At 34.4% G+C, this 25,072-nt stretch overlaps 2 protein-coding genes across 10 annotated transcripts in view; one reads left to right on the forward strand and one right to left on the reverse strand.

Moving 5' to 3' along the window:
- The window catches only part of Csk (C-terminal Src kinase), a 28,537-nt gene extending 4,197 nt beyond the window's left edge, over positions 1 to 24,340 (forward strand). For both annotated transcript variants that reach the window (XM_074129535.1, XM_074129534.1), the window contains 10 exons: positions 8,386 to 8,552; positions 9,127 to 9,263; positions 9,357 to 9,576; positions 10,734 to 10,868; positions 10,969 to 11,105; positions 12,199 to 12,360; positions 12,457 to 12,652; positions 13,726 to 13,812; positions 13,922 to 14,014; positions 15,223 to 24,340. In XM_074129535.1, coding sequence (XP_073985636.1) covers positions 8,520 to 8,552; positions 9,127 to 9,263; positions 9,357 to 9,576; positions 10,734 to 10,868; positions 10,969 to 11,105; positions 12,199 to 12,360; positions 12,457 to 12,652; positions 13,726 to 13,812; positions 13,922 to 14,014; positions 15,223 to 15,333 — 1,311 coding nt within the window. In that variant the 5' untranslated portion in view covers positions 8,386 to 8,519 and the 3' untranslated portion in view covers positions 15,334 to 24,340. The remainder of the gene's footprint in view (positions 1 to 8,385; positions 8,553 to 9,126; positions 9,264 to 9,356; positions 9,577 to 10,733; positions 10,869 to 10,968; positions 11,106 to 12,198; positions 12,361 to 12,456; positions 12,653 to 13,725; positions 13,813 to 13,921; positions 14,015 to 15,222) is intronic.
- jvl (javelin-like) overlaps positions 19,973 to 25,072 on the reverse strand; it is a 151,695-nt gene continuing 146,595 nt past the window's right edge. For 7 of the 8 annotated variants that reach the window (XM_074129528.1, XM_074129532.1, XM_074129529.1 and 4 more), the window contains one exon: positions 19,973 to 23,682. The gene's annotated coding sequence lies outside the window, so the exon portion shown is untranslated. The remainder of the gene's footprint in view (positions 23,683 to 25,072) is intronic. The other variant, XM_074129525.1, reaches the window with a different exon arrangement.

A 25,072-nucleotide genomic window follows, 5' to 3' on the forward strand; every position in this document is an offset into this window, starting at 1 on the left:
TTACTCTGAATGTTGTTTCATACCAGGTTTGTTTCCGTGTAAATATTAGCGTAAAAATGTATGAAAGGAAACCGCACAACCGAAATTATTAAAAAAGTAATATATAACAAAAATATATACGAGGGCAGGTTGTAGTAAAAACAATTTAATAGAATACAAACTAGAAATATACGGAATATTTAAAGGAAAGCCCAAAAAATTAAATCGCATCTGGGATCTTTCAATTGCTAATGCCGTGACAGCTCAGATGACTAAACTCCCAAAACTTGATACCTTAAATTTCACACGATCTCTTTTGTAAGATAGGTTTAGGTGAACCTGTGTCTAAGTAGGAAACAATGTAACATCCTCTATCTTGTGTTCAAACTGAATTGAAGTTATTAAAAACATAAAGGATTAAAACAACCAGTTTTACTTCGATGATTTTTTATTGAAATGTCTAATTGTCCTAACTATAAATACAGTAATTGCTGTAGTAGTGGCAATTACAATTATAAAGAACAGTGCTACGATTATATAAATAACTATTTCGTTGCTACCTAGCTGGCCTTTTAATAGATCTTCTTCCATCAGATAGCTGGCCAGATTGGCTCTTCTCTTCACATGCACTCTGTACCAGCTTGTCGTCCAATTGAGGTCCAATTGGTCTTGATATACGACGCTAGTCCACACGCCCTCATGATGTCGTCCCACCGGATCTATTGTTTCTTCCTCAATTAATCGGAGATCGGTTATATCGTATTCCTTGTAAGTATCTCCATTCTGATACCAAGTCAGTCTCAAATTAGCATAGATATCATTTAACAGAGCACTGTTTGCTTTTAACACTAATTTTTGGCCAATTCTGCTTGTCATTGTAAAGTCTTCACTGGTCACTGTTAGAGCAATCACATCGACTATTTCAGCCTCTCGAGTCTTGCTCATCGACATACAAGCGTACACTCCACTGTCCGAACTGTTTGGCGACGTTATTGTTATCTGTAAGTCTTCTGGCTTGACATCTTGTATTTTCACATCTTCCTTCACTTTTTTGTCATTTTTATCCCAGTGTATGGTGTAAGACGGTGCTTCTTCTTTGATCAACGTTAGCATTTTAGTGCTACAGTTCATGGCCAACGGTTCGCCTTTGGCTATCTGAATGCTTCTAGCATTTTGTGCCAAATATTGTCTGATCGTGTTTAGCGTTTTTAGTGTTAATTCACCGCAAGCGTTCTGATTGCACAAACCTATTTCTTCAGCGTGACCAATGCAAGTCTTCCCGAAGATGGATGGCCGTGGTTGATTGCAATATCTTTGGCGTTTACCTCTCCCCCCTCCACAGGTAACCGTGCATTGCCAGGGTGCCCAAAGTGACCAGCCTCCATTTACCGGCTCTCCTTCTAGTTTTGGTGGTGGACAATTCGCAACCCATGTTATCCGTTCTGTACATTGAACACTGAAGTAGTAGAACAACGGTACTCTCGGGTACAACCATTCCAGGAACTTTGTACCGTTGATGAGTAGACTGCCTTGCTTTTCATCGATTGTTAAGGTAAAGTTTGTCCAGTAATAATTGTTTATAGCCCGCGAGCCTCTGTGTTTGGCTGCTTCCCTGTTCAGAAAATTCTTCCGCACCAGCTGAACTTCTATAAGATCGCCTTGAGATCCATCGTCTATTATGAGTTTGCCGAAAGGTTGTTTCGACGGGTAAGTGTATAAGCTGGCTGTGAAGATGCCAGTGCCTCTTAGATGAAACGACAGGTGCCTGACAGGTAATGTGGTATTCTCAGTCCATAGGTCCATTGGGTAATATGCTGAATAAATGCTCAATTCTTTGTCGCATATTTCCGTTTGGCACACTTCACAAGGAAAATTAAGCCCGATCATGCCTTCATCGTTTTCACTTCTCGCTGCGTATGAGAAATACATTACATCCTCTTCCGGCAAGTGCTCATTCACTCCTTTCTCCCAGATGAAGAACGGTTCCAAAGCTTCTTCGTAAGTAATATCTATTTTAGTATTCTTCAATCTTATTACAAACCCTACCCATCTTCCGCTGGATAAGAAGTGCGGTGATGTTTTCTGCTTTAGCAGAGATTCATCTCCTGACTCGGAAATATAATAAAGCTTGATGTTTTCATTTTCATCGTCGCCCAATCGCAATTGGTACCTGTAAACTTTGTTTAACGGATAAAAAGATAATATTAGTGTGGTAATTACATTTGGATTCCACATTTTAATCCAGATGGGAAGGCCTTGAGTACGCCATTCTGGAACTAGAAACACTTTCTTATTGGTAGAGGTCTTCACGATCACAGTACAGGAAGAAGGCTTGTTGCAATCTGGTACATGGCATAAATCTTTTACGTTAGATTCTGTCGTATAACACCATGGGCCACCTCCACTTAAAACTGGATCTCTACAATAGTTTTGGGCTTTTTGTACAGATCTCTCCGGAAATACCTCATCCTTAAGAATAAATTTATCAAAATAGTCTAGGGTTGCTTGGTCCCAAACTTGGCAATTCCTTCCTGAAATAGTTGTTGATAATTGGCCCATGAAATCGTTGGCAGTGCCGGCGATCCTACAATCTTTAAATCTACATTTTCTCAACAAACAAGGCTCTCTAACAGTTGTAATCGACGGACTGGTGTACCTTACAAAACAGTATGGCCCCTTTGGATTTGAAGTCGGGTTTCGACAATAGTTTAAAGCTTCTGCGAGGTTTCCTTCTGCAAATTTATTTTTATCCATATCTTCTGTGTTAGGTGCTGCTATCCAAGGTAAACAAGTATGTCCTGTGTGTGCAACCCATTGATGTCCTTGGTAATCCAGATCAAGAGTGGATACAGAACACTCTGGTGGCATGGCTACAAACTCTGTTTGTGACGGTTTGCAGTAAAGAGTAAAATGGGCAGTAGTGGCCGATTGCACGCTAAACCACTTCACCGCTTGAAACATCACGTGATTTAGATCGAACAATGGCTTCAACCCTTTTCTAGTGTTCATCAACATATTAAATCTATGTCCGGTAATGGAGATGGTATATTCCTCCCACTTCCAGTAAGATATTGTGTCGGCTAGTATTGTTGAAAGGATTTCCGTATCATTGTCACTGTTTATTAAGATTGTGTGCATCTTATCGCCAGTATCTTGCAAGGTCACTTCTATTCTTGGATATTTTTGCGGGGGCGTGATTCGCAGAACTATAGTACACTTGCTGAAGCTTCTCAGATGGAATGTTACAAACTTATTTAAAGATGCGGTTGACAGCAGCCAGTATCTGGTGATCTTCTCGCTAGTGGTCACATGTTCCTGGCAGAGTTTCCCATCCTGGGAAACGTTGAAGAAAGCCATAGTGCCCATGATGCTGATATACTTGATTGCTGCCTTTTCCTCGCTCAGTATTCCATTCTCTTGCTTTTTGTATTCGTGTATGAAATATGGTTTCTTTGTTCTTCTATTAATCACACTTAGAAAATTGTTGTTCCATGTGAGTTTGACATCCGTCCATTGCACTCCGCTCAGCAAGCCGGGACATCTCTCCCAAGTGTCCTCTTCTTCGGTAATGGCCGTCGCTCCGCTCTTCTCATTCTTCAAGATCACCTCATAGCCAATGTCCCAGTCTCGAAGTTCCTGACCTAGTGCTGGTATTGCCATGGAAGATACTGCTATTCTTACTTCTCCAGTACGCCAATCCTCTGGATTCCATAGTTTTATGGAAAAGTCAATTTCGCCTAGTTCTCCATTTATAGTGGAGAAGTGGGTGTAATAGTTCATGATTTCCATATCGTTTACATTGTGCACTACTGTTACAGAGTCTTGATTGGAGCAGTTAGGTATGTCGCAAGGTTCTTTGGTCCATTGCTCGTTTGTATGATTTTCACTCATTTCCCCGCTCTGTACAAAACACCAAGGACCTTCCACAGAACCTGACGGGTTTCTGCACGCCTTGCCCGCTAACATTACATTACCTTCTGGGAGTTTGTCATCAATGACACCGGTCTTGTATATAACCGCCCAATGGGTACACTCATTATCATAAACTGATTTATGTATGCTGCCAGAGTACTCCATTCCAACACCGGTTATCTTGCATTCTGTATTACTACTACATATTGGCAGAGAGCACTGTTCTTTTTCTTTTGTCGCTAGGTTCGTGTAACACCATGGACCATCCGTGGAATTATCGGGATTACGACAGAAATTCCTTGCTGCTCTTCGAGTTACATCGGGCAGGTCAAGTTCATTGATCTCTTGGTCTAATTGAGGAGAATCCCAGTAATCACATGCCTGTCCAGATTTTGCCATCGAAATCTTGCCCATGTACTCAGTTGCTCTAATGGTCAGCTTGCATATATCATACTGACCACTGGACGCAATATTTTTAAATTCCACAAATATTATTACAGAAAATAGCTCGATAACGATCATTCATGGGAAGTCTTACTTAGTTACGCTCTGATTCCCATTTTCACAGCTTAGCTAAAATCAAATTGAATCCATTAAATTTGTGATGCAATATTTATTTATTTATTTTAACATGTGTAATATTTAAGCTGTATTTGAAAGTTTGATTATTTTTAATTTACAAAAATCTGGTAGGATCTCTTTCGTCTTCCCTTTTACTTCTCTCAAGATTCGATCTTATGTATCTTCATCAAACTCAAAATTCAAAATGTATTTAATTTTTTCAAATATTGGTACCAACCATACATTGCACTGTAATGACACATGATTCGTTTGCACCAAACCAGCAATCAATATCGTGAAGCGCCAAGCCCCCTACATCTCCTCCCCTCTGAGCATTTGTGAAATTTTGTTAGAATGCACACTTGGCCGATGTTAAGAAAACTTGTGTTCAGAGAAGAACATTAATTCGTTTTCCGCCAGACTGCGTTAGAGCTGTTAATTTGATATTTAGTTCTAGTCAGCTGTTTCTCTACGACTCCAATAATTTTCTTTGAACTTGTTCCTTTTTCTTCAGAAGTATTGCCATCGAGTAAATTTTTGAAATAGAAAGTTTACTGAAAATATTTAAGGTCTCTCTTAAGTCCGGAAAAGTGGAAAATTGTCTTTGTGTGAACTCTGAGCCTAAAACGATAAATTGCAGTTTAGTCTAATTAAAACTTTTATCGTCTTTGTCCTGAGATTGTTTTCATCCACTATTTTATGTCTTATTCCAAATCTTTGTTGGGATCTTCTGCTGAGAAATTTTCTTCAAAATTTGTTTAAAGAAGATTCATCAATCGAGAACTCCTAAGACTCGCAAGAGTTTGACAGAAATTCCATCATCATGGGGCACTGTTGAATCAACCAGTGATGATAATGAAATCTCTGAATGCTGCCATAAATAACACAGCAGCCATAAGATGGTAGTTGATGGGTTTGTCCATTGACCATTAGCGAATAACCATAATCGCGAATTCTTCACCAACTTGCACTCTATCTGTGGCGATTACAGACAATGAACTGGCATCCCAAGGGCGCAGACCACATTGGTACACTCTAGTTGGCGGGGGTGGGGGCGGTGGTAAGGCCTTGCAACAAACACACCCACTCTTAACTCATCACTGTCCTAAAATCATTGAATGGAAACGCTGCTGTTGTTGTGTCGGTCTGTCTGTCTCTTTATCAAATGCTGTTGGTATTATTTTGAATGCCCACACCAATGAACGGATTTGACAGTTACATTCAGCCAGACAAAACTTTGTATTATGCAACAAACATTTTACGTATTATCGATGATTGTATTTTATGTTGTAGCAATTTTTTATAAATTTCTGATTGGTTTCTGATATTTATCCACCATCATACCTATGAATCCACCTGGATTCATTAATTTGACGCAGAAAATTTGACTGTTTTAGGACTTCTGATGGCTCTTGTTCGGTATCGCTAGCATCATTACGGATATTCCTGTAATGTATTTGATGTTGGGATGCACATCCGAGGCAACTCGTGCAAGTAATTAATTACGTAATTTTCTAATTTTGTTAGGTTACCCACTTGAAGCCAAATGCTTCAGCTAAATGAACCTTATTCACTCAGAAAATGGGGAATAAGAAACTTGATTGTGGAGTTCTCGAGTTCGCTTACTCTCGAGCAAGTTCCCATGAGCAAAATGAATGACAATGATTGCATGACTTGGATCAAAATGGCAGTGTTGCCAAGAACTGCCCTTAACCAGCGTCTGTTTTAACAAATTTCCGCCCCCCCAAAAAAATTAAGTCAAATTAATTGACAATTTTTATGATCCTTAAAAGATAGAAAGAAACAAGTCAGTGTGTAGGACGAATTGCGTATGGATCAAAACTGGTCCCTTGATTGGACGAAGACGAGACTGGGTGTTTGTCCGCGTGTATGCCATCAAGGACACGTTTTACCGAAGAGAATAAACCGGTTCGGTGACCCGGTTCCTTTGCCGCCTACAGCTGCGGATACGATCTCTACTTGTTTTCTTCTTTTAGGAAAAAAAATCTGTATCAATCCTTACTTACTACCCCAACTGTTTCAATCCTTGCTTACTATCCCAACTGATCAATCCTTGCTACTATCCCAACTGTATCAATCCTTGCTTACTATCCCAACTGATCAATCCTTGCTACTATCCCAACTGTATCAATCCTTACTTACTATCCCAACTGTATCAATCCTTGCTTACTATTCCAACTGTATCAATCCTTGCTTACTATTCCAACTGTATCAATCCTTGCTTACTATTCCAACAATCCTTGCTACTATCCCAACTGTATCAATCCTTGCTTACTATCCCAACTGTATCAATCCTTGCTTACTATCCCAACTGTATCAATCCTTGCTTACTATCCCAACTGTATCAATCCTTGCTTACTATTCCAACTGTATCAATCCTTGCTTACTATTCCAACTGTATCAATCCTTGCTTACTATTCCAACTGTATCAATCCTTGCTTACTATCCCAACTGATCAATCCTTGCTTACTATCCCAACTGTATCAATCCTTGCTTACTATCCCAACTGTATCAATCCTTGCTTACTGTCCCAACTGTATCAATCCTTGCTTACTATCCCAACTGTATCAATCCTTGCTTACTATCCCAACTGTATCAATCCTTGCTTACTATCCCAACTGATCAATCCTTGCTTACTATCCCAACTGTATCAATCCTTGCTTACTATCCCAACTGTATCAATCCTTCCTTACTGTCCCAACTGTATCAATCCTTGCTTAATATCCCAAATGTTGTCAAGCCTTTTATTGATCCGCTTTCAGCATCCCCCTCCTTAATTTGAAATTTTTTTTTCCCGGATATATGTATTTAAGAACCATTTTACTTTCCATAATGTTGGAACTGTTCACGTGATCATCAAAGTCCGTCGTCGCACCCTGTATTAATATTTCAATCAAATTCGCCAACGTTTGGGGTATTTAAATGAATTTGAAGGGTTCTCAGGCGACTGCAACCATAAGCATTCCTATTATTGAGAGGTGGATAAAGGGATCTTGGTAACAGGGATATCCCAATCCAGCATCAAGAACTTGTCTCTTACTATAAGTCCTCTTGACTTATAAGATGAAAGTGACTAATGGTTCTGTACGAAATTAAACTCAATTTTGAAAAAATACGTTGTTGGCGTTAAAGAGAAAGAATCGATGAGTATTGATGACTAGTCGAACCTCAATGTCATCATACAATATGGTGTGTGTGTTTCTCAGGAAAATCGATCTTTTAGGAGTTTGCTGGAGGAACTACCACGTTAAGTTCACGCCTAAAGTTTCCTTTCTTACGATTTACTGCTACCGCTCTTATAGTACAGAAACTACGTTAAAAACATTGCCAGAACATCAAAATTCGAGGGGAATCGATACAGAAGAAAAAGATTTTACAAAAACAGATTTCTATGAATATTAGATACCGTTAAAGGAAAAGGGTGACGTCACCTATCTCAAGAACCACACTTAACTCCAATTTAAGATGATAGATTGGCCTGACGTGCGTTATGTCCACTTTACGAAGAAAATTTTCGCCCAAGAAGGAGGGTTTAGAAAATTACGGATTACCCTAACAAGTCATTCAGCACTTCCGTTGGATGATGTGCTAACTAAAAAAAAATAGCAGTGGAAACCTTACATTACCGGGCTACCGAATTCTGTTTACACATTGTGAGTGCAGTACAGTGCACCAAACTTGAAAGTATCTTTCTTTCTTCATTGTAGGAGCCTATTCCTCTGCCTTTCTCTTGTAGTTCCCAGTATTATTGGGATAAGCACCTGATGATGTAGTTGAAGTTAGGTAAACAAGCTATCTTTTCCACTATTGCAAAACAGATAGAACTAAAATCTTATCTTGTCACCAACAATACAAACGCGGTCTCCAAATTTTCATATTTCTTTGAATCACATTGTTCGTTCTTTTTTTCAGGACGGTGAACTTGGAACATTAAAGCCGAAGAATATAATGAAAGGCACATTATCTCGACAAATTTCACTTAAAAACCTGGAGCCTTCGTAATGAGATTCTAACATTTGGTGGGGAAAAAGAAATTCTTGGCAGTGATGAATCAAACGTTACAAACCAGTATCACTCAGGTAAGATAATAGTTGTTAAAGTTTGTCGTAAGAGTTTCAAGAGTGTTACAGAATGTTGGTTAGAAATGAAGGACTCTCAGCAAATAATATGCTGAGACGAGCTGGCGAAGTGCTTTCTATGGCAGAAAGAGTGCTGCTTTGATCTAGATACTTGTCCTTATAAAGATGCTATGCTGAAAGATATAAATAAGCTCAACGTTGATCAATATTCAGGCGTACCGGGACCCGAATAGGTAGCAGAAGTGTTACCTCTGCAGCAGAACATCTCAATCATACAGCTTTAGAGAATACTAATTGATTGAATATCAAAATTCATGAAGAAAAACTTTTGATGAGAAGACGTACAGAGAGAGAGAGAGAGAGAGAGAGAGAGAGAGAGAGAGAGAGAGAGAGGAGAGAGATGAGAGAGATTAAATGAAGCCAGTAGTGCAACGCTTTTTCGCCTCAAATTTAGTTGGCATTAGATAACAATAAAACTATATAATCAGATATTAAATTACTGTTTATTAAAATTACTATCTTGTAGCAAGATGTTGTATTTTGGGTGAAACAGATAATGTTTATGGTTTTTCAGCGGTATCAGCCGGTCGCCGTAGTCGGGCCTTTAGATGCTGGAGATAGTACCTGGATCATGCCAGATGCTGTGGACTCTGATAAACTTTCACCCACCTTCCACCAGAGGAAGGCGGAAGTGAAGTTGTCTGCAATGCCGTAAGTAAAATAAATAAATAAAATGAACTACACAAAACAATAGTATTATGCGCTAAACTTTTTGTTTTTTGTTTTTTTCCCTTATAACTACAGATGGTTTCATGGGAAAATCTCCCGAGAAGCGGCAGAAGCGCTGCTGACTCCACGTCAGGATGGTCTGTTCTTAGTGCGAGAGTCGACCAACTTTCCTGGTGATTATACTTTATGCGTCTGTTTCCAGTCGAAAGTGGAACATTATAGAGTGAAATATAAGAACAATCAGTTGACCATTGATGATGAAGAGTTCTTTGAAACTTTGGCTCAATTAGTTGAGGTAAATTAATTTGATTTTAGTTTTTGGACCACTTCAGGTGCAAACTCAGTATAATTTGTCTGCATTGTCATTTACGATACAGTATGTTACTAAAAATCAGAAGTCATTTATTTGACTTTTTCAAAATATTTTATTCTAAAATTATTATTTTTTAGTTTGACTCCAAGGTTGTGTTTATCAAAATTATTATATTTAAAACTTTCTAAAATTTCAACCTTTAGTAGTTAACTTCCGGCTTCATTAGCCATTTTCTTATCTTATGTTTTAAAATTGTCTTCCGCAGTCATTTAATTCTAAGAACATTACTTGTTCCATAGAATTTTTTAACAATTTAAAAGATCTTAATTAAATAATGAAATAGATCTGAATATATAAAGATTTATAAATCCTTAGAACATGAAAAGGGTCTAGCATAACTAAAGAAATTTACTTCAAGCAGATAATACTCATTGAATTTAAAAATTAAATAAACTAGATATTTTCTCTCTTATATACTTTTACATAAGAGAGAATCGAAGATCAGTGGTTTAGTTATACAGTGCTACCTCGGTTTTCGAACGACTTGACTTTCGAACAAATCGGTATTCGACCAAGAAATTCGAGAAAATATTGTCCTTAAAATCTGAACAAACATTTGGAACTCGAACACCCGAGATGAGTCGAGTTGTTTTTATAATTTACACTTTTAGATCTTATTTCTAGTTTAGTTACATGTTTTTTACATAAAATATAAAAATTAGGCCAGTAAAACTGGCATATTTCTGGGGCTTAGAAACGAAATAAACTGACATAGTTTACATTATTTCTTATGGGATAAATTGTTTCGTTTCTCGACCAAATTGGTTCTCGACCGCACTTTCGGAAGGTATTGTGGTCGAAAACCGAGGTACCACTGTATATTAGTTATATTAGTTTGTAACAGTTGAGGAGGTTATGGCCCTAAGGTTCTAAACTCCTTAGATTATGTTTGATGATGAGTGCACCCTAGAATTTAGCTAACTTTCAGTCTGAATTTACATTTTAAATAGTCGTTTCAAGTTCTCTTTTTAAAAGAGTGTAGAATTCAAAAAAGAAATCTAAAATCATTTAGGTAAATTTGACTCAATACTTTTATATAATTCTATTCAAAAAAACAATGTTGCCTATATTTATTTCAGCATTATGAAGAGGACGCTGATGGGCTATGTACACAACTAACCAAGAGTCTGCCAAAGCAGGGTAAACAAGATTTCTGTGTAGATACTAAGAAATTCGTAGAAGCCGGCTGGGTCATACAAGAACATGAACTTGAGGTAAAAGAAAAAAAAAACATTTTAAAAAAAACGTATAAAAATTAAATAAAAAGAAAGAAAATATTATAATAAAGTAATTTCATTTGACTTCTTTCCCTAGTATCGAGAGTGTATCGGCAAAGGAGAATTTGGCGATGTGATGCTGGCTATTTATCGTGGTGAAAAGGTGGCCGTCAAGATGCTTAAAGATTCCAGTCAGGCGGCGCAAAAGTTTCTAGCGGAAGCATCGCTTATGACGTCAGTAAATGAATTATGTTTAAATAAAGGGAAGGGATTAGCTTTGCGGTTAGCGTACTGGACTCCCACGCGGAGGTCCCGGGTTGGAATCCAGCTGCTGACCCTTAGATTTTCTCTTCCTAGGAGCTTCTTGCAGCTCACTTGTCTTTAACGAGAGAACACTGTCCGGAGGCCGGCAGTGCACTGAAAAAAGCTCCATGCGCCAATAACCTTAGATGTTGACGCGCCTTAAATCATCATAAATAATAATAATAATAATAATAATAATAATGTTAAAAACATGTACACATCTTTGTCTTACCTTAAATCTCTAAATTCTAACTTTTATTAATGTTTAAACGCAGAATTTTAAAATGTAAAACTTCGCATTGCTTTGGAATGACCTTTTTTTTTTAGAGGAAACTTTTCCAAACTAGCAATTTTTAAGACGAATTTCCCTTGAAAATTATTCGAAACATTTTCACTGTTTCAAAAAGCCTTCTGAAATTAGCCAATCCTCAGGTACCCTTAATCTTTTCTTTCACCAACCCTTTGCTAACACCAAATTCTGCTATCACTGACAAGAGTAACTTCGGACACCAATAGATAAAACAAATCAGTCACTAATCAACTACACCGAGACTACAATCAATCTAAGCCCAACAAATCAGCTCTTTTACTAACCTTGAATAACACAGCAATATACCCAAAACCACTCGATCTGATTGTGGTGTACTCACTGTCATCCGAGCCGACAGAAATAACGTAACCAGTGATAATAATAGACATGACAGATAACACTCACAATTTGAGCCACAATAGATCCAAAGGGATCGCAATGGCGTAGGCCTTGAAGGGCCGCCCTATGTAGAACACTCACAAAATGGACGAGGTCAAGATATATTTTCCTGTAAAAAAAAACTCAAATCAACAATTTTAACCTTTCACCATTCTTCTTCACTCACTTGGATTTTTAACAGAAAGGAAATAGAAATTTGGCAGAAAACGGAAACCTCTAAATTGCCTTTTTACGTGTTTTACTTCCTGTTGCACTTGGCGCGAATATGTGACCTCAATGATTTATTTTACGTAAAAACACGTTCCACTATTTCAGTTCCTTAACACATGAAAATCTGGTACGACTTCTTGGACTAGTGCTGGACAAGAATCACATCTGTTTAGTCACAGAGTATATGGATAAGGGAAGTCTGGTGGACTATTTAAGGTCAAGAGGTCGCCAACATGTTACCAATAGAGTGCAGATTAATCTGGCATGGTGAGTCTAATTTATGAAAGGTATTTCATTTCTGTAAAATTTAATTTCCTAAATTCAAATTTACTATTTTTTTTTTTTGTAATTTATTTGAAATAGTGATACCTGCAGCGGCATGGAGTATCTAGAAAGGAGGAAGGTTGTACATCGCGATCTCGCTGCCAGAAATGTGCTCATTTCCGAAGGAGGTGTGGCCAAGGTGGCGGATTTCGGCTTGGCCAGAGAAGAAAATTTCACTCTAGATTGTAGTAAGCTGCCCATCAAATGGACCGCACCGGAAGCTCTTAAACATGGGGTGAATTGTATTTTAAATTACAAAATAAATTCTTATTAACGATTTTTGGTGAATATCGAGGTGCGGTCTTGAATAAAAACAACTTTTTTCCTTTATACCAACGTTTCGGTAATTTTTACTACCTTCTTCAGGGTCTTTACAAAAGGAATATTACACTAATATAGACATAACTTGAAAAAATAAAAAATATTTCTAAAACATAAAATTAAATAGATAGATAAATATAATTTGGAAAGACTTACATTATAAAAAAAGTTTGTGAAGTTTAATGTAGAGCTACGAGTATATCATCATAACTGTTAAGGAATTCACGGAAAAGCGGGTTTATATAGTGGTAAGGGAGTATAATTAATAAAATGTAAACAAAATTTTTACAATAACATCCTTCAAACAGTAACTTAACAATTTACTCACCACATACCTTAGGTTTTTCCAGCCCTATTGTTTTCACCCCTCCCTTACCACTATATAAACCCTTATAATGTAAGTCTTTCCAAATTATATTTATCTATCTATTTAATTTTATGTTTTAGAAATATTTTTTATTTTTTCAAGTTATGTCTATATTAGTGTAATATTCCTTTTGTACAGACCCTGAAGAAGGTAGTAAAAATTACCGAAACGTTGGTATAAAGGAAAAAAGTTGTATTTATTCAAGACCGCACCTCGATATTCACCAAAAATCATCCATCAACAACGTTCGAAAAAAAAACAAAAATCATTCTTATTAACGTCTCTTTTACCATTAATAAGTTGGAAGAAATGCAATTTTCAAATTAAGTTTTATAATGTTAAGTGGAGTACTTTTACATCTTACGATGTACTGAAGTGTTAGGTTCGATTTCTGATCTTGACCTTCAATTTTACTTGATATAGTATAAAAAGCAATTTGCTTGAGTGGACTTGCTAACTGCCTCCTTAGTCTGGAAAGAAGAAAAGGCTCAGAGAACCCCGAACATTGATTCAAGTAAAAAAATAAAGCTGAAACTCCCAGCAATTTGACAAGACGATCTTTCTTAAAATTGCACGTTTTCAAAATAAACCATTTACTGACAATCCACTTTGTTTCGCAGATATTTTCTAACAAATCCGATATGTGGAGCTTCGGAATTCTGCTTTGGGAGATCTACTCTTTTGGCAGAGTGCCTTATCCAAGGATTGTAAGCATAGCTTAAATTTTTTTTAGTTGTATATTTGCTACTGTATTTAAGGCGGCCGGCAGGCCGTGAATATTTGCTTTAATTTTTCATGTTTTGTTTGTTGTTACAGCCTTTGGCGGATGTGGTGAAACACGTTGAAAAAGGTTATAAAATGGAAGCGCCTGAAGGTTGTCCGCCGGAAGTGTATGAAATAATGAGGCAGGTTAGTAAAGTTGTTTTTTTTTTTTTTAGGTGCAATGTACAGGTTCAAAATATCATCCTCTGTAACCCAGTACTTCCTAACCTTTTACTGGTCATGGCACATTAGACAAGATACCAAACAGTAAACGGCACACATGGAACTGAAATGCTCCCATTTCATTTTTAAAATGACGTATTATGCTCAACTAGTGCTGTAATAACAACACTTACAATCCTACAAAAATACAAGTTTTCGTGGCAGGCTGTAACGTTAATAAAAAACCCAATCGTTCACCCGTCTATACCGTTCTATGTCAATACAATTAACTACAAGTATACAGTAGTAATGAATCTTATGACAAAGAAATTCTTTATTTTAATGCCCATTATTGATGTCAAGAAGTGCCTGTAATTCATGTAAAATTGTAAATCCCTAACTACAAAGAAAGTGATTAAAAGCCCCACTAAATGAGATTAAAGTTATCAAAAACTAAACAGTCAATAAAGAAGAACGAAAGCTTTGAGTCATATTTTACTAATTCTCTATCTTGAATCCTCTTGAAGCAAGTTAACTCCAGTCTGCCAGTGGTCAAGCTAGATAATGACTAAACTGCATTGCTTTAATTTTTATATTTGACTAGCCTATTTTTGTGTTAATATTTGTGTTACGTTTTTAATTTTTTGCCATGACACACTTCTACCGCATAGTTTGGGAAGCACTGCACTAAACCAGTAAATTTGTACATTTTACATAGGATATGCCCCCATTATACGCCTATAATCCACTTTAACATTAAAAACGTAGGTTCTTCACTTGTTTCGCCAAAGTTTTGGAGTTACACGTACGTCATTGTTCTGTCTTGTGGTACAAAATCTTCTGCGGGTACTGTACTGATGATACCTAACTATCGTGTTGATGTATCAGTGCTAATGTTAGTCCTTAACACATTAAGGAATGATGAAAACACTTCTTTTTCACTTAATGTACGAAATACCTTCTTGTACTGTTAAAGTACAAGTCGTTATGTCTGTCAGTAGACCTACCATCCTATCAAAAGTATTTACAATATTCAATTCCTGAAAATTTCTACGTTTGAGGTTCTACTACATCAACAGAATCCTAGTGTAACAATTGATTTTGTTCATAGATTGCGGATGAATACCTAACAAAAGTTCTTGTTTTTTTTTTTTTTTTTTTACATTAACTAAAACACAAAAATAAAATTTCAGGCATGGGACTTAAAACCAGATAAAAGACCTAACTTTAAGGATGTCAAGCTGAAGCTGATTCATCTCAAGACTGTACAGCAAGCTGAACAAAGTCGTATCTGTCCACTATAGCCGAGAAAAATACCATAACAATCTACATCTTTAGCAACTTCTTATTTTTGTAATGAAAGTTTTATTTTATTTAATTTTTTGTTTTTGTTTTTTTTTGTTTTTTAAATTGTTGAGATAAGATTTTTGAAGATGAGAACATCAATCAATACAAAGGGTTTTGATAATTCCAAGGGGGAACTGAACATATGTGTCTGCGAAGCAACGGCAATATCCCTTTGATCGTCAATTTTTCTCTTCTCTCTTTTTTTGTTGTTTTCAACGCAAATATTTATGGATATTTGGCGGAATTGATATTATTATTCATGTAGGTGATTTTAGTAAACTGTTTCTCTCTTGAAAAAAATGAAGCTGTGATCTATTTGTTCCCATTTTTAACTCAAAAAAAATATATATATATTTACTAGTTTATTAACGTGGTGTATAAAGAGAAATATTCCGGCCCAGATTTAGGGAATTGTCCATTTTTTTTTGGCCTGAAATTCACCTTAAAAAAAAACACCTGAAAATAGTTAACTCAATTTAAACTCAGTTTTTTCTTGTCTGTCCGTTGACTTCTTTTTCATTTCGTAATTTAACTTAGAAATTTATGTAGACAGAAAAAAATTAGGTCCTAAATATTAAAAATAAGATTTGTGATTCAGTCTTAGGCTAAGATTTTTAGATCACCATTTTCATATTTATTCAGCTTAAATGGTTAAGTCATGTGACTTCTGCCAATATTTAAATAACCAGGAACAAGAATGCCCAGAAAAAAAAAGCGCAGGTTTTACTCTCAGTCGAGGCTATTGCCTTCAATTAAGATGATCTTTCCTGTTGCCAGACTAACTCTATTTTCTTTACTTACCAAAATCTTGCACTGAGGAAAAGACTTCACTTTCTCAAAAAAAAGTATGTGTGCTTTCGGACAAGAAGATTGAATTTTATGTACAAAACTGTACGAACTATACCAGGATGGAAGATTTGCGAAGAATCGGTCAAATAAAACAAACTCGTCTTTTTGCCAACGTTTCGAAAAAATATATTGTCCTCTTCAGGGCCTGGATATTGCAAATACTAAAACAATTTACAGAGTCAGTAACATAGAAAAAACAGTAATACAAAAATAAACAGTAAAATACAATAAATTCTTTATAATATAGGCTATGCGGGTTGGTTGAGTTACAGAAAACTAAGAGCCAAAAAATGGAGAGTTAGTTTTCTGTAACTCAACCAACCCGCAGAGCCACGTAAGTTTCAATAATTATAAAAAAAAAAAAAAATTATTGTATTTTACTGTTTACTGATTTTTACTGTTTTTTCTATGTTACTGACTCTGTAAATTGTTTTGTATTTGTAATATCCAGGCCCTGAAGAGGACAATATATTTAGTCGAAACGTTGGCATAAAGACGAGTTGTTTTATTTGACCGATTCCTCGCAAATCTTCCATCCTAAGTTTCAACAATTTGCGGTCACAAAAACTATATATTCATATTATACCAGGATATTTTAATGTAATAGCTACGCTAACACCGTTAGTTGATAGTCCAGATATTATTAGTACATAATGAGCTCAAGCAAAGGAGGTCCCCGGGGGACTGTTGCCGCCTAAACAATCCCCCCCAACTCTCAACCCTTCATCCTGTTTATCCTCTTAAAACTTTTTCTAAAAAAAAAAATTGTAAGGGATATTTTCATTCGCGTACAAACGCCATACTCTAGACTGAGATTTTTTCTAAGTGAGACTGAAAAAAAAAATTACCCAATTGTTTGCCAATTCTATGAAATGCTGGACGTATTTTTTTCCTAAAAGAAATGTTGTTCCCCAAAACACAAAGAGAGGTTAACGCCTTCGCCTAGACGTTTTTTAAAAGTCTGATCTAATTTTTTAAAAAAAATACTTATGGCCATTAAAAAAAATTACAAATTTATCTTTCTACATTCCGCCAAAATATCCTAATTATTTGTTGTTACAAACTATTAACCACAATCTGAGTATTTTTTTTTTTTTATTTTTTTGTTTAAACTAGTAATATTTTTAATTTAATTTAAAAAAAAAAAGAAAAGATATTACGCGTTGTGTGCGTAAAAAATTGGAATTTTTTATTCTTATTTTACAAGAAAACATAATTTTCTTTTTATGAAAAGAAAAATGTTGTAACAATAATAATAAAATTATATAGAATGGAAAATAATAACCAATATATCTATCTAAGTAATTGTAGTAAAGAAAGAAACGTTTTTTAAAAGAAAAATTGTTCCCTCCTATTTGCATCTAATTTGCTCAAAATGGATTAGATTGAATCCAACGTTTTGTGTTTCGGATTCAAAACAATTTTTTGATGTAGTATTTATTAAAAAAATACGTAAAGAAATTGTCTCTTTTTCAAGAAAGATTCAAACAAAACAAAATTATTTAGTTGCATAATGAGAAAGAGCTCGGCAGTTTGTTTTTTTTTAGGATCGTATACCATTCTTACTGAGAGAAGTTTGTTCAACAAATTAATTGTTTGCTGCTCCTTAAAAAAAAAGTATGTTTTTTTTTACATTTTTTGATTTGTTTTGAGAATTATCTTTCTGAATGTATTGGGTATGTGGGGGGGGGGGGGCAGACATGAAGAAACACATCTCACCATTGTAGTTCGAGAGATTCTTCTATTTTTTACTCGAAGCGCATTTTTAATCAAATCTTTTACGAGGGAAGATCGATTAAAGAGTCCCCCCCCCCCCCCCCCAGGGAAAAAGAAGGCTTAGATTCCCCCTCTTAAGTGCCATCTTTCTGTGATGCACGATTCTAATTGGTTGATACTGTTAAAGGGGAGTTATTATTGGTTGTTAAAATCGAGTAAAGAGAAGATTCCATAACCGAAAATAACTTTTATTGAATGTATAGTTCACTTTCTTGAACATTGCTTCCTTATGTACACACAGGGTACGTTCCACTAAGCGCTCACAACGATCAAAATATACCTTGAGCCGTTCCTCCATGACGACCGCGGTTATTAGTGGTCATGGCGAAAACGTCACTAATGACGACGTCATTATTTTCGCTCACGCTAAGCTCACAACGCCCCCCCCCCCTCCCCCATTAAGAGCTGTGGGTCGATGTGGGGCGTTCAGAAATTTGGCGCCGTATTTTTAAAAGAAAAGATGGCGACCGAAAAAGTTATATCATGTAAATAAAAGTATTATCTCATACAAATAATTGAAATGTGTTTCTCGAAAGTCTGCAAAAAAATAATAAAATGAAAAATTACTTATCCCTTTACTTAATAAATCACTGAATAACGACCAATTACACTTTAATAGCTAATAATACGTGGCCTAAGTTTTTGCTTTTCACTATTGCGATTTTGTAAAATTGCATTCCACTCTTCATCGGGAACTAGATGAAGAACTTTCTAAAGCATTATTAATAAATATCCAACTGTTGCCACAAAAGACATTTTAATTTTATTTAAACGTAAATTTTATAAATACTCCACTAAAATGTAAAATACAAAATTGAATTATATATTTTATATTTTTTTAATATAAGTCAACTTTACCAATAATTAATAAAGTTTATTATAACTGCTTATAAACGGGGTTAAAATTAAAAAAAAACAATCGCTTCAAGCTTCTGACTTATTTTCGAGGTCGCCATTTGTATTGGTTTACATGAACGGTTAAAACGCCCCATAGTCCATTCGATTGTAACGCTCGCAAGTGCAAGTGTGCAACGGGCAAAACCGCGCGGTCGTGAGCGGTGATCGTTGTGAACGATCTTAGTGGAAGGCACCTATAGACTATTATCATTTTTTTTTTTTTAAAGAAAAATTCATTTTAGATCAATTTTTGGAAAATGGATTTGAGGTAGGCTTTTCGATGTAAAGTTCGTAAAAAAAAACCAGTATATAGTTGGTAAGAATTTCAGATATCTGTAAATGTTTGAAGTTTCTCAAGAAAATTTGTGAACTTCTTGAACAACCTTGAGTACATATAGTGGGAAATAGGCAAGTCAGTTGTGTGAGTATACGCCAGAGATTATTTTTCACTTTCGAGCTCTTTTCTTTAAATAAATTAATAGTCGCGTAATCTTTACGTGACTCAAAACAAGGAAAGTTGCAACAGAATTAAAAAAAAGACCCGAATCCTAATGGAAGATGCAGAAAAGTTTTTGTGATATTTTATATATAAAAAATATTAATAATAATATTCAAATTTTTGTGAATTTGTCGTCGTAACCGTTTTTATGTGTGTTCGTGTATTTTTGTTCAGTATTTTTCCTCAATTTTTCTTTTTCTTGGAGTAAGAACTTACAATTTTCTTTTTTTATTTTTAATCGCGTGTCTCTATACTTTATGTGTACTTTGTGCACTTGAATGAAATTGCTAAAGTTTGTTAAAAATAAAGTAAATAAATTCAAAAAATATTTGGAAGGTAATATTAGTAAAATTTGGTTATTATTGGCGTATGCATTTATGCATTAAAAACATTTTAGTCATTCCATAAATAAATTAAAGAAAAAGTGCTTGTAAATTTTTTAAAAAAATTTAATAAAAATAAAGTAATATATTAAAATTTTAACTAAAAATAGAAATCGGAACCAAGCATGTCTATCTTTTCAATTAACATAGTTTAAAAATTATGTATATTTCTTGTTTTTTTGTTCTTATGTATGTCAATGATATTCAATCGTCTATATACTATTTACTTTTAATTTTGTAAAATGGGCAGAGAGAATTCTTTTGTCGAAAGAGATGTGTCCTGCATTTGTAATTGTAAATGCGAGATTTTTGTTCTTTTTTCTTTTTTTTTTTGTAATTGTGACTTATGGTGGGACCAATGTGCTTTATTTTTAGAAAGAAGATCTCTTAAAACTTAACATCATTCTCGAAAATTTGAGAAATTTTTTTGCTTAAATCTTGTTAATTTCTTCAATTCTTACTTAATCGCCTCTTCACACAGTTATTTTTTTAAAGTTTCTACCAGTCTTGAAAATAATTTTTATTGGATTTTGTTTCATAATATTCTCAAACCCTCGCGTTTTCAATAGCTCACATTATATTGGAACTTTTTGCTCTAGATTTGCGGCTAGAAATGGTATATTCATTAGATATTGTCGGGATCTCTCTTAAGAGAAACCCGTTCTGTCGTACACAGGCTGAAACATTCATCATCCTATTTACCATCTCCCATACGAACGCTAAATGGGAAAAATGATCAGAATATATATATATATATATGTATACAGACAGTTGAACCTCTCAATAACGGACATTGGCGGGAGAAAGCAAAGTGGCCGCTATTTGGAGGTGGTCGTTAGAAGGAGTCTAGGCAAATTTCATAATGAAAAAATTGTTTATTATTAATAGATTTAAAAACGTACATAATTGCATAATTATTGCAGCTGTATGATATGCATCAAATTTTTCTTAATTATCTAAAAAATTTATCAAAAAACTACACATTATTGACTTAATTAATAATTTTTATAACAATTATCATCACATTTATTCATAACAATAATAATTTATGGTAAAATTATCATCATACTATCGATCTATTATTAGAAAAATAGAGAACAAACTTTTCGGCAAGTTGACGATGGCTCGATTTGGTTTTTGCAAAATCTTCCAACACATTTATTTTCTCCTTCTAGAGTTAACCACTTTCGTTTGGAAAGACATATTTCGGAAAAAATAATATTGTTCGTCCAAAGTAATATTTTGAAAAATGAGATTAAAATGGTACAAGATGTATAGAGGAGCTTATAGAGGAGACTTTAGGAAAAACCAGGGGAAAAAAAAAAACAAAAACTTGAGAGGGGATAATTATTTTTACGAACTTTTAATAAAAAGGTGGTCGTTGGTGGGAGCTGAAACATTTAATCCGTTCCCCAAAAAATCAATGTCCACGCGGTCGTTATGTAGAGTGTCCGTTAGACGGAGGTGGTCTTTTATATAGAAAGTGTGTATATAGGGGTAAAACGGGTCGCTAGTGAGAGTGTCCTTTATGGGAGGTTCGACTGTATATATTAAATGAAATTCTGCATGAAATGCGATGATGAAGGAGGTTCCTAAACTAATTTAGATCTAAATCTAAATGGGGAACCATACCACTTACCTGATCCTGCGATATCTTAATGTACAATTATTTTTTTTGGTAACATAAAACATTAAAACCATCAAATCCAACTTCTTAAATAACAAGATTTTAAAAAAAATGGTTCGTGAAATACCCGTGTTTAGGGCGAAATCATATTGTATTTACAAGTATCTTAAAGTAATATTTGTGTCAGCAGAGACAGCCTTCATAATTGGTCCCTTCAAAACTCGTAATTACCTCTTTTTATGTTAAAATTAGAGAAGGTTATAATGATAATTGTAATTAGGAACAAATTAAGAACAAATATGATTATATAATTAATTTTATTTTTTCACCACAAATTGCCTACTTTTCAAAACAATTGTAAGACCAACTGTTCACTTGAATGCTTTTTTTCACCACCTTCAGCTTTATTGTAATCATTTCAATTTATTGTATTCATTTCAATATTTAATTATGTGAAGAATTAAAAAAAAAAGAAGTCAGCTAAAGCTTTACTGTAAGCTTTTAAATGATGTAAAACCTTTAAAAGCTAAGAAAATAATGGACGAAATGACATAATTTTCAATTTCATTTTATTTTCTCTATTTAATTGTTCATTTTTTGTGTGTGGTAAAAGTATTTTGAGATTCCTGCTTATTTAGTTAAAACATTTGTTTTTGGGTAACCGCTTTGCTGGGACAGTCAGTATTCCTCGTGAAATACTAGTTTTTAAAAGTTTTTGAGCATTTCCAGTTAGTGTTTAGTCACTTGGGTATCATCACTACTGGATTCCGTTTCTGTTTCGTCTTGATTTGATGATGGCACCAAAACGTTTTTGACGTCCAACAAGGGTTAACTCTTAAAACAGTGGTGCTCGATTCAAATCGTTTTGTATAATCAGAGAGATTTTGCTTGTAATTTTTGTTTTGTATATTGTACCATAAGCGGGCGTCATCAGAAAATTGAAGAAATTTGGATGAAATTAAGAATAGCTAACTGTGGACATTTTTGATTGGGGGAAAAGTAATGTTTAAAATTCATGCTGTTTATTTTTCACTGTAACATATTCAACTTATTACATCAGAAAAAAAGGGTTCGAAAATTAACCACAACTACATTTACACACCAAAGATGCCTCCCAACCATTTTGGGGGAGCTTTAAAAGTTAATAACTTCTCAATTGTCCCACCCAGACTCACAACATGATGTGGATATTGTCCGTTCGAGGAACTGGGTATCTCCACCTTCAGTTCTGCTGAAAAACTCGTACTCTTCGGGATAACTTAATTTCCCTTTTTGTTCACTGATGGGATGGAAACTAGATGATCCAAAAATGGGTATTAGTTTTATGCTTCAGGACTCTGTGGAGAAAACCACAATTTACATGCAAAAATATTGTAATTTTTTTCTTTTGGAACAATGTGGATCCAATATTTTTTAATTTTAAATTAAAACAAAATACGCATTTAGAGGTAAACTAGTCCCGTATTTGTAACATCAAAAGCCTTTTCATCACAATTACATCTATTTAGTATCACTTTCTACTGCTTCGGTGATTAGTAGCCGCCCTAGTATCATCCCCAATATTTAATTAGAAGTAGGAACTACGGCCAAAACGCTTGCAATTATTTTCTATTTTTGTATTTCTTTATTAGAGAAAAAAACAATCTTTGCAGCCTAACTTTTGATTCTTACTTTTATTGTATATTGCGAAATTGTAAATATTATAAATAATACATGAACATATTGAATAGTAATGAAATTGTACAAAAAAGAATTAATATAAAAATAATGACTAAAAAACAAAAGTTCTTTGGATAAAAATTTTATTAAATGTAATAACTATTATAATTGTGAATTGTATTAAAAGAAAGCTTGTCTTTTGATTTATTTGGGAAGATTGTTGCTACCATTTTTTTGTAATTCTGTTTTGTTATTATTTTTCAAGGAATTTCACGTGGAAAAACTTCATTGTGAAATTCACGAAAAGGACTTTTCTCTCATTTCCCGTCTGGTTCAGAGTTTCTATAGAAAGAAACAGAAAAATCAGATCATTCATGAATTTCCGCTAACTCCAGGATGGATATTTCCATTTCTGGTTTTTTTTTTTATTTTGGAAAAATCATTAATTTGACCACAGTTTTCAGCTTTTATTTAGTTCTCACTTCCCATTCATTCCATCCAGGAAGTAACTCAAGAAATGATTCCTTTCATTCTGCGCGAGATTCTAATTTTAGATTCTTCAGAAATAGTAAAACCGCTATGCACTAGTTTCAAAGAGTTACCTGGACGCGCAATTCTATGAAAAAAAAAACAAAAAAAAAACTGTTTTTAATATTTTGAGTACGTCTCAGTTACCAGTTCTGCTGAAAAGATGGTATGCGAGGTATCTATCTATTAACCCCTTAACGTGCACGCTCGAGTTAACTCGAGCGCGCTAAACTGGCCAAACTGTGCACACTCGAGATAATTCGAACGGCGTTGTTCTTTATGCTGCTATAATTTTTCACACTCGAATATAATCGTGAATTGAAAATAACAATGTGAAAGCAAAGAAAAACAATCGTTTTATTGATATTTATCAAAAAAACTGTGCATTAAGGGGTTAAAGATATTTGTTTCTGTAGAACGAATCGCTTACCTAATAAAACTATCCTACTAAGAAAAATCTAGGTTCAGACCTCTTTGTGTGCGATGAGAAGAAGAGAAATAGCCCTGATTCGTTTTTTTTTTCTTTTTTCTTCTAAATCTGGTCCCAGTCTAATCTTCGCAACCCTACCAATCGTAAAGTTAACCCTTGTAATTCTGAGAAAGGAGAAAAAAGCATAACCCCTTGGCCGTTGTTTTACTGTCATTCCATCCAGCATTTGCCGAATTTATTATCTCTTCCCTAATTCTCAGTGACCAGCATCATCAGTTCCTGCAGGATAAGTTAAAAAAACAAAAAAAAAACGAAAGTAAGCAACTCTTTTGACGATTGAGTTCAATTTTTGATTTCCCGTAATAATTCCTCATTTTATGGGCAATTGAGAGAAAGGTCCAAAAACAGAAAAATAAAATTCCTTATTTAGTCAATTTCAAAATAACATTAATCTGCTTGAGAATTTAGCTTCTTCTTTTTTTTCTAAATTTAATATCAGAACTTATTATTTTTAATACCAATTTTTGTAAATAGTAAAAAAAACAAACATATAACTTTTACACTTTAGGTTGATAAGACTATTTCAATTTTATTTTATATTCTTGTATTTAAAAGTAAATACCAGACGCACTCCTTTTTTTTTGAATGGACAAGCTAATCACGTAATTAAACAAAAAAATCTTAAGTTTTATGTGTTTTTATTCTTATTATTTAATAATGTAGTATAGCTAATCAGGCATGTAATCTTGATTGGACATGACAAATTTATAATTTTACATATATACATATATATTTATATATATATAATTATTGTTATCTTTGGTTGATTTTTAAAAATTTTAAAATCTGAGTTGTTGTTTCTATTTTTGGCAAAATAAAATATGGCAATTTTTTTTTTTTAATTTTAATTATTTTTCATATTACTGTCCCTTTTTCCTCGAAAGAAATGTTTATAATTAAGTTTTCAGCGGATATATGTAGATGTTTTGGGCATCACTGAAGACGACCAATATTTTTGGTCAGTGGTCCAAAGTATACTACGAGGATA

The sequence above is a fragment of the Rhodnius prolixus genome, unplaced genomic scaffold (assembly GCF_049639745.1).
Source record: "Rhodnius prolixus isolate KJV_2025 unplaced genomic scaffold, Rpr scaffold_15, whole genome shotgun sequence".
Taxonomy (NCBI): domain Eukaryota; kingdom Metazoa; phylum Arthropoda; class Insecta; order Hemiptera; family Reduviidae; genus Rhodnius; species Rhodnius prolixus.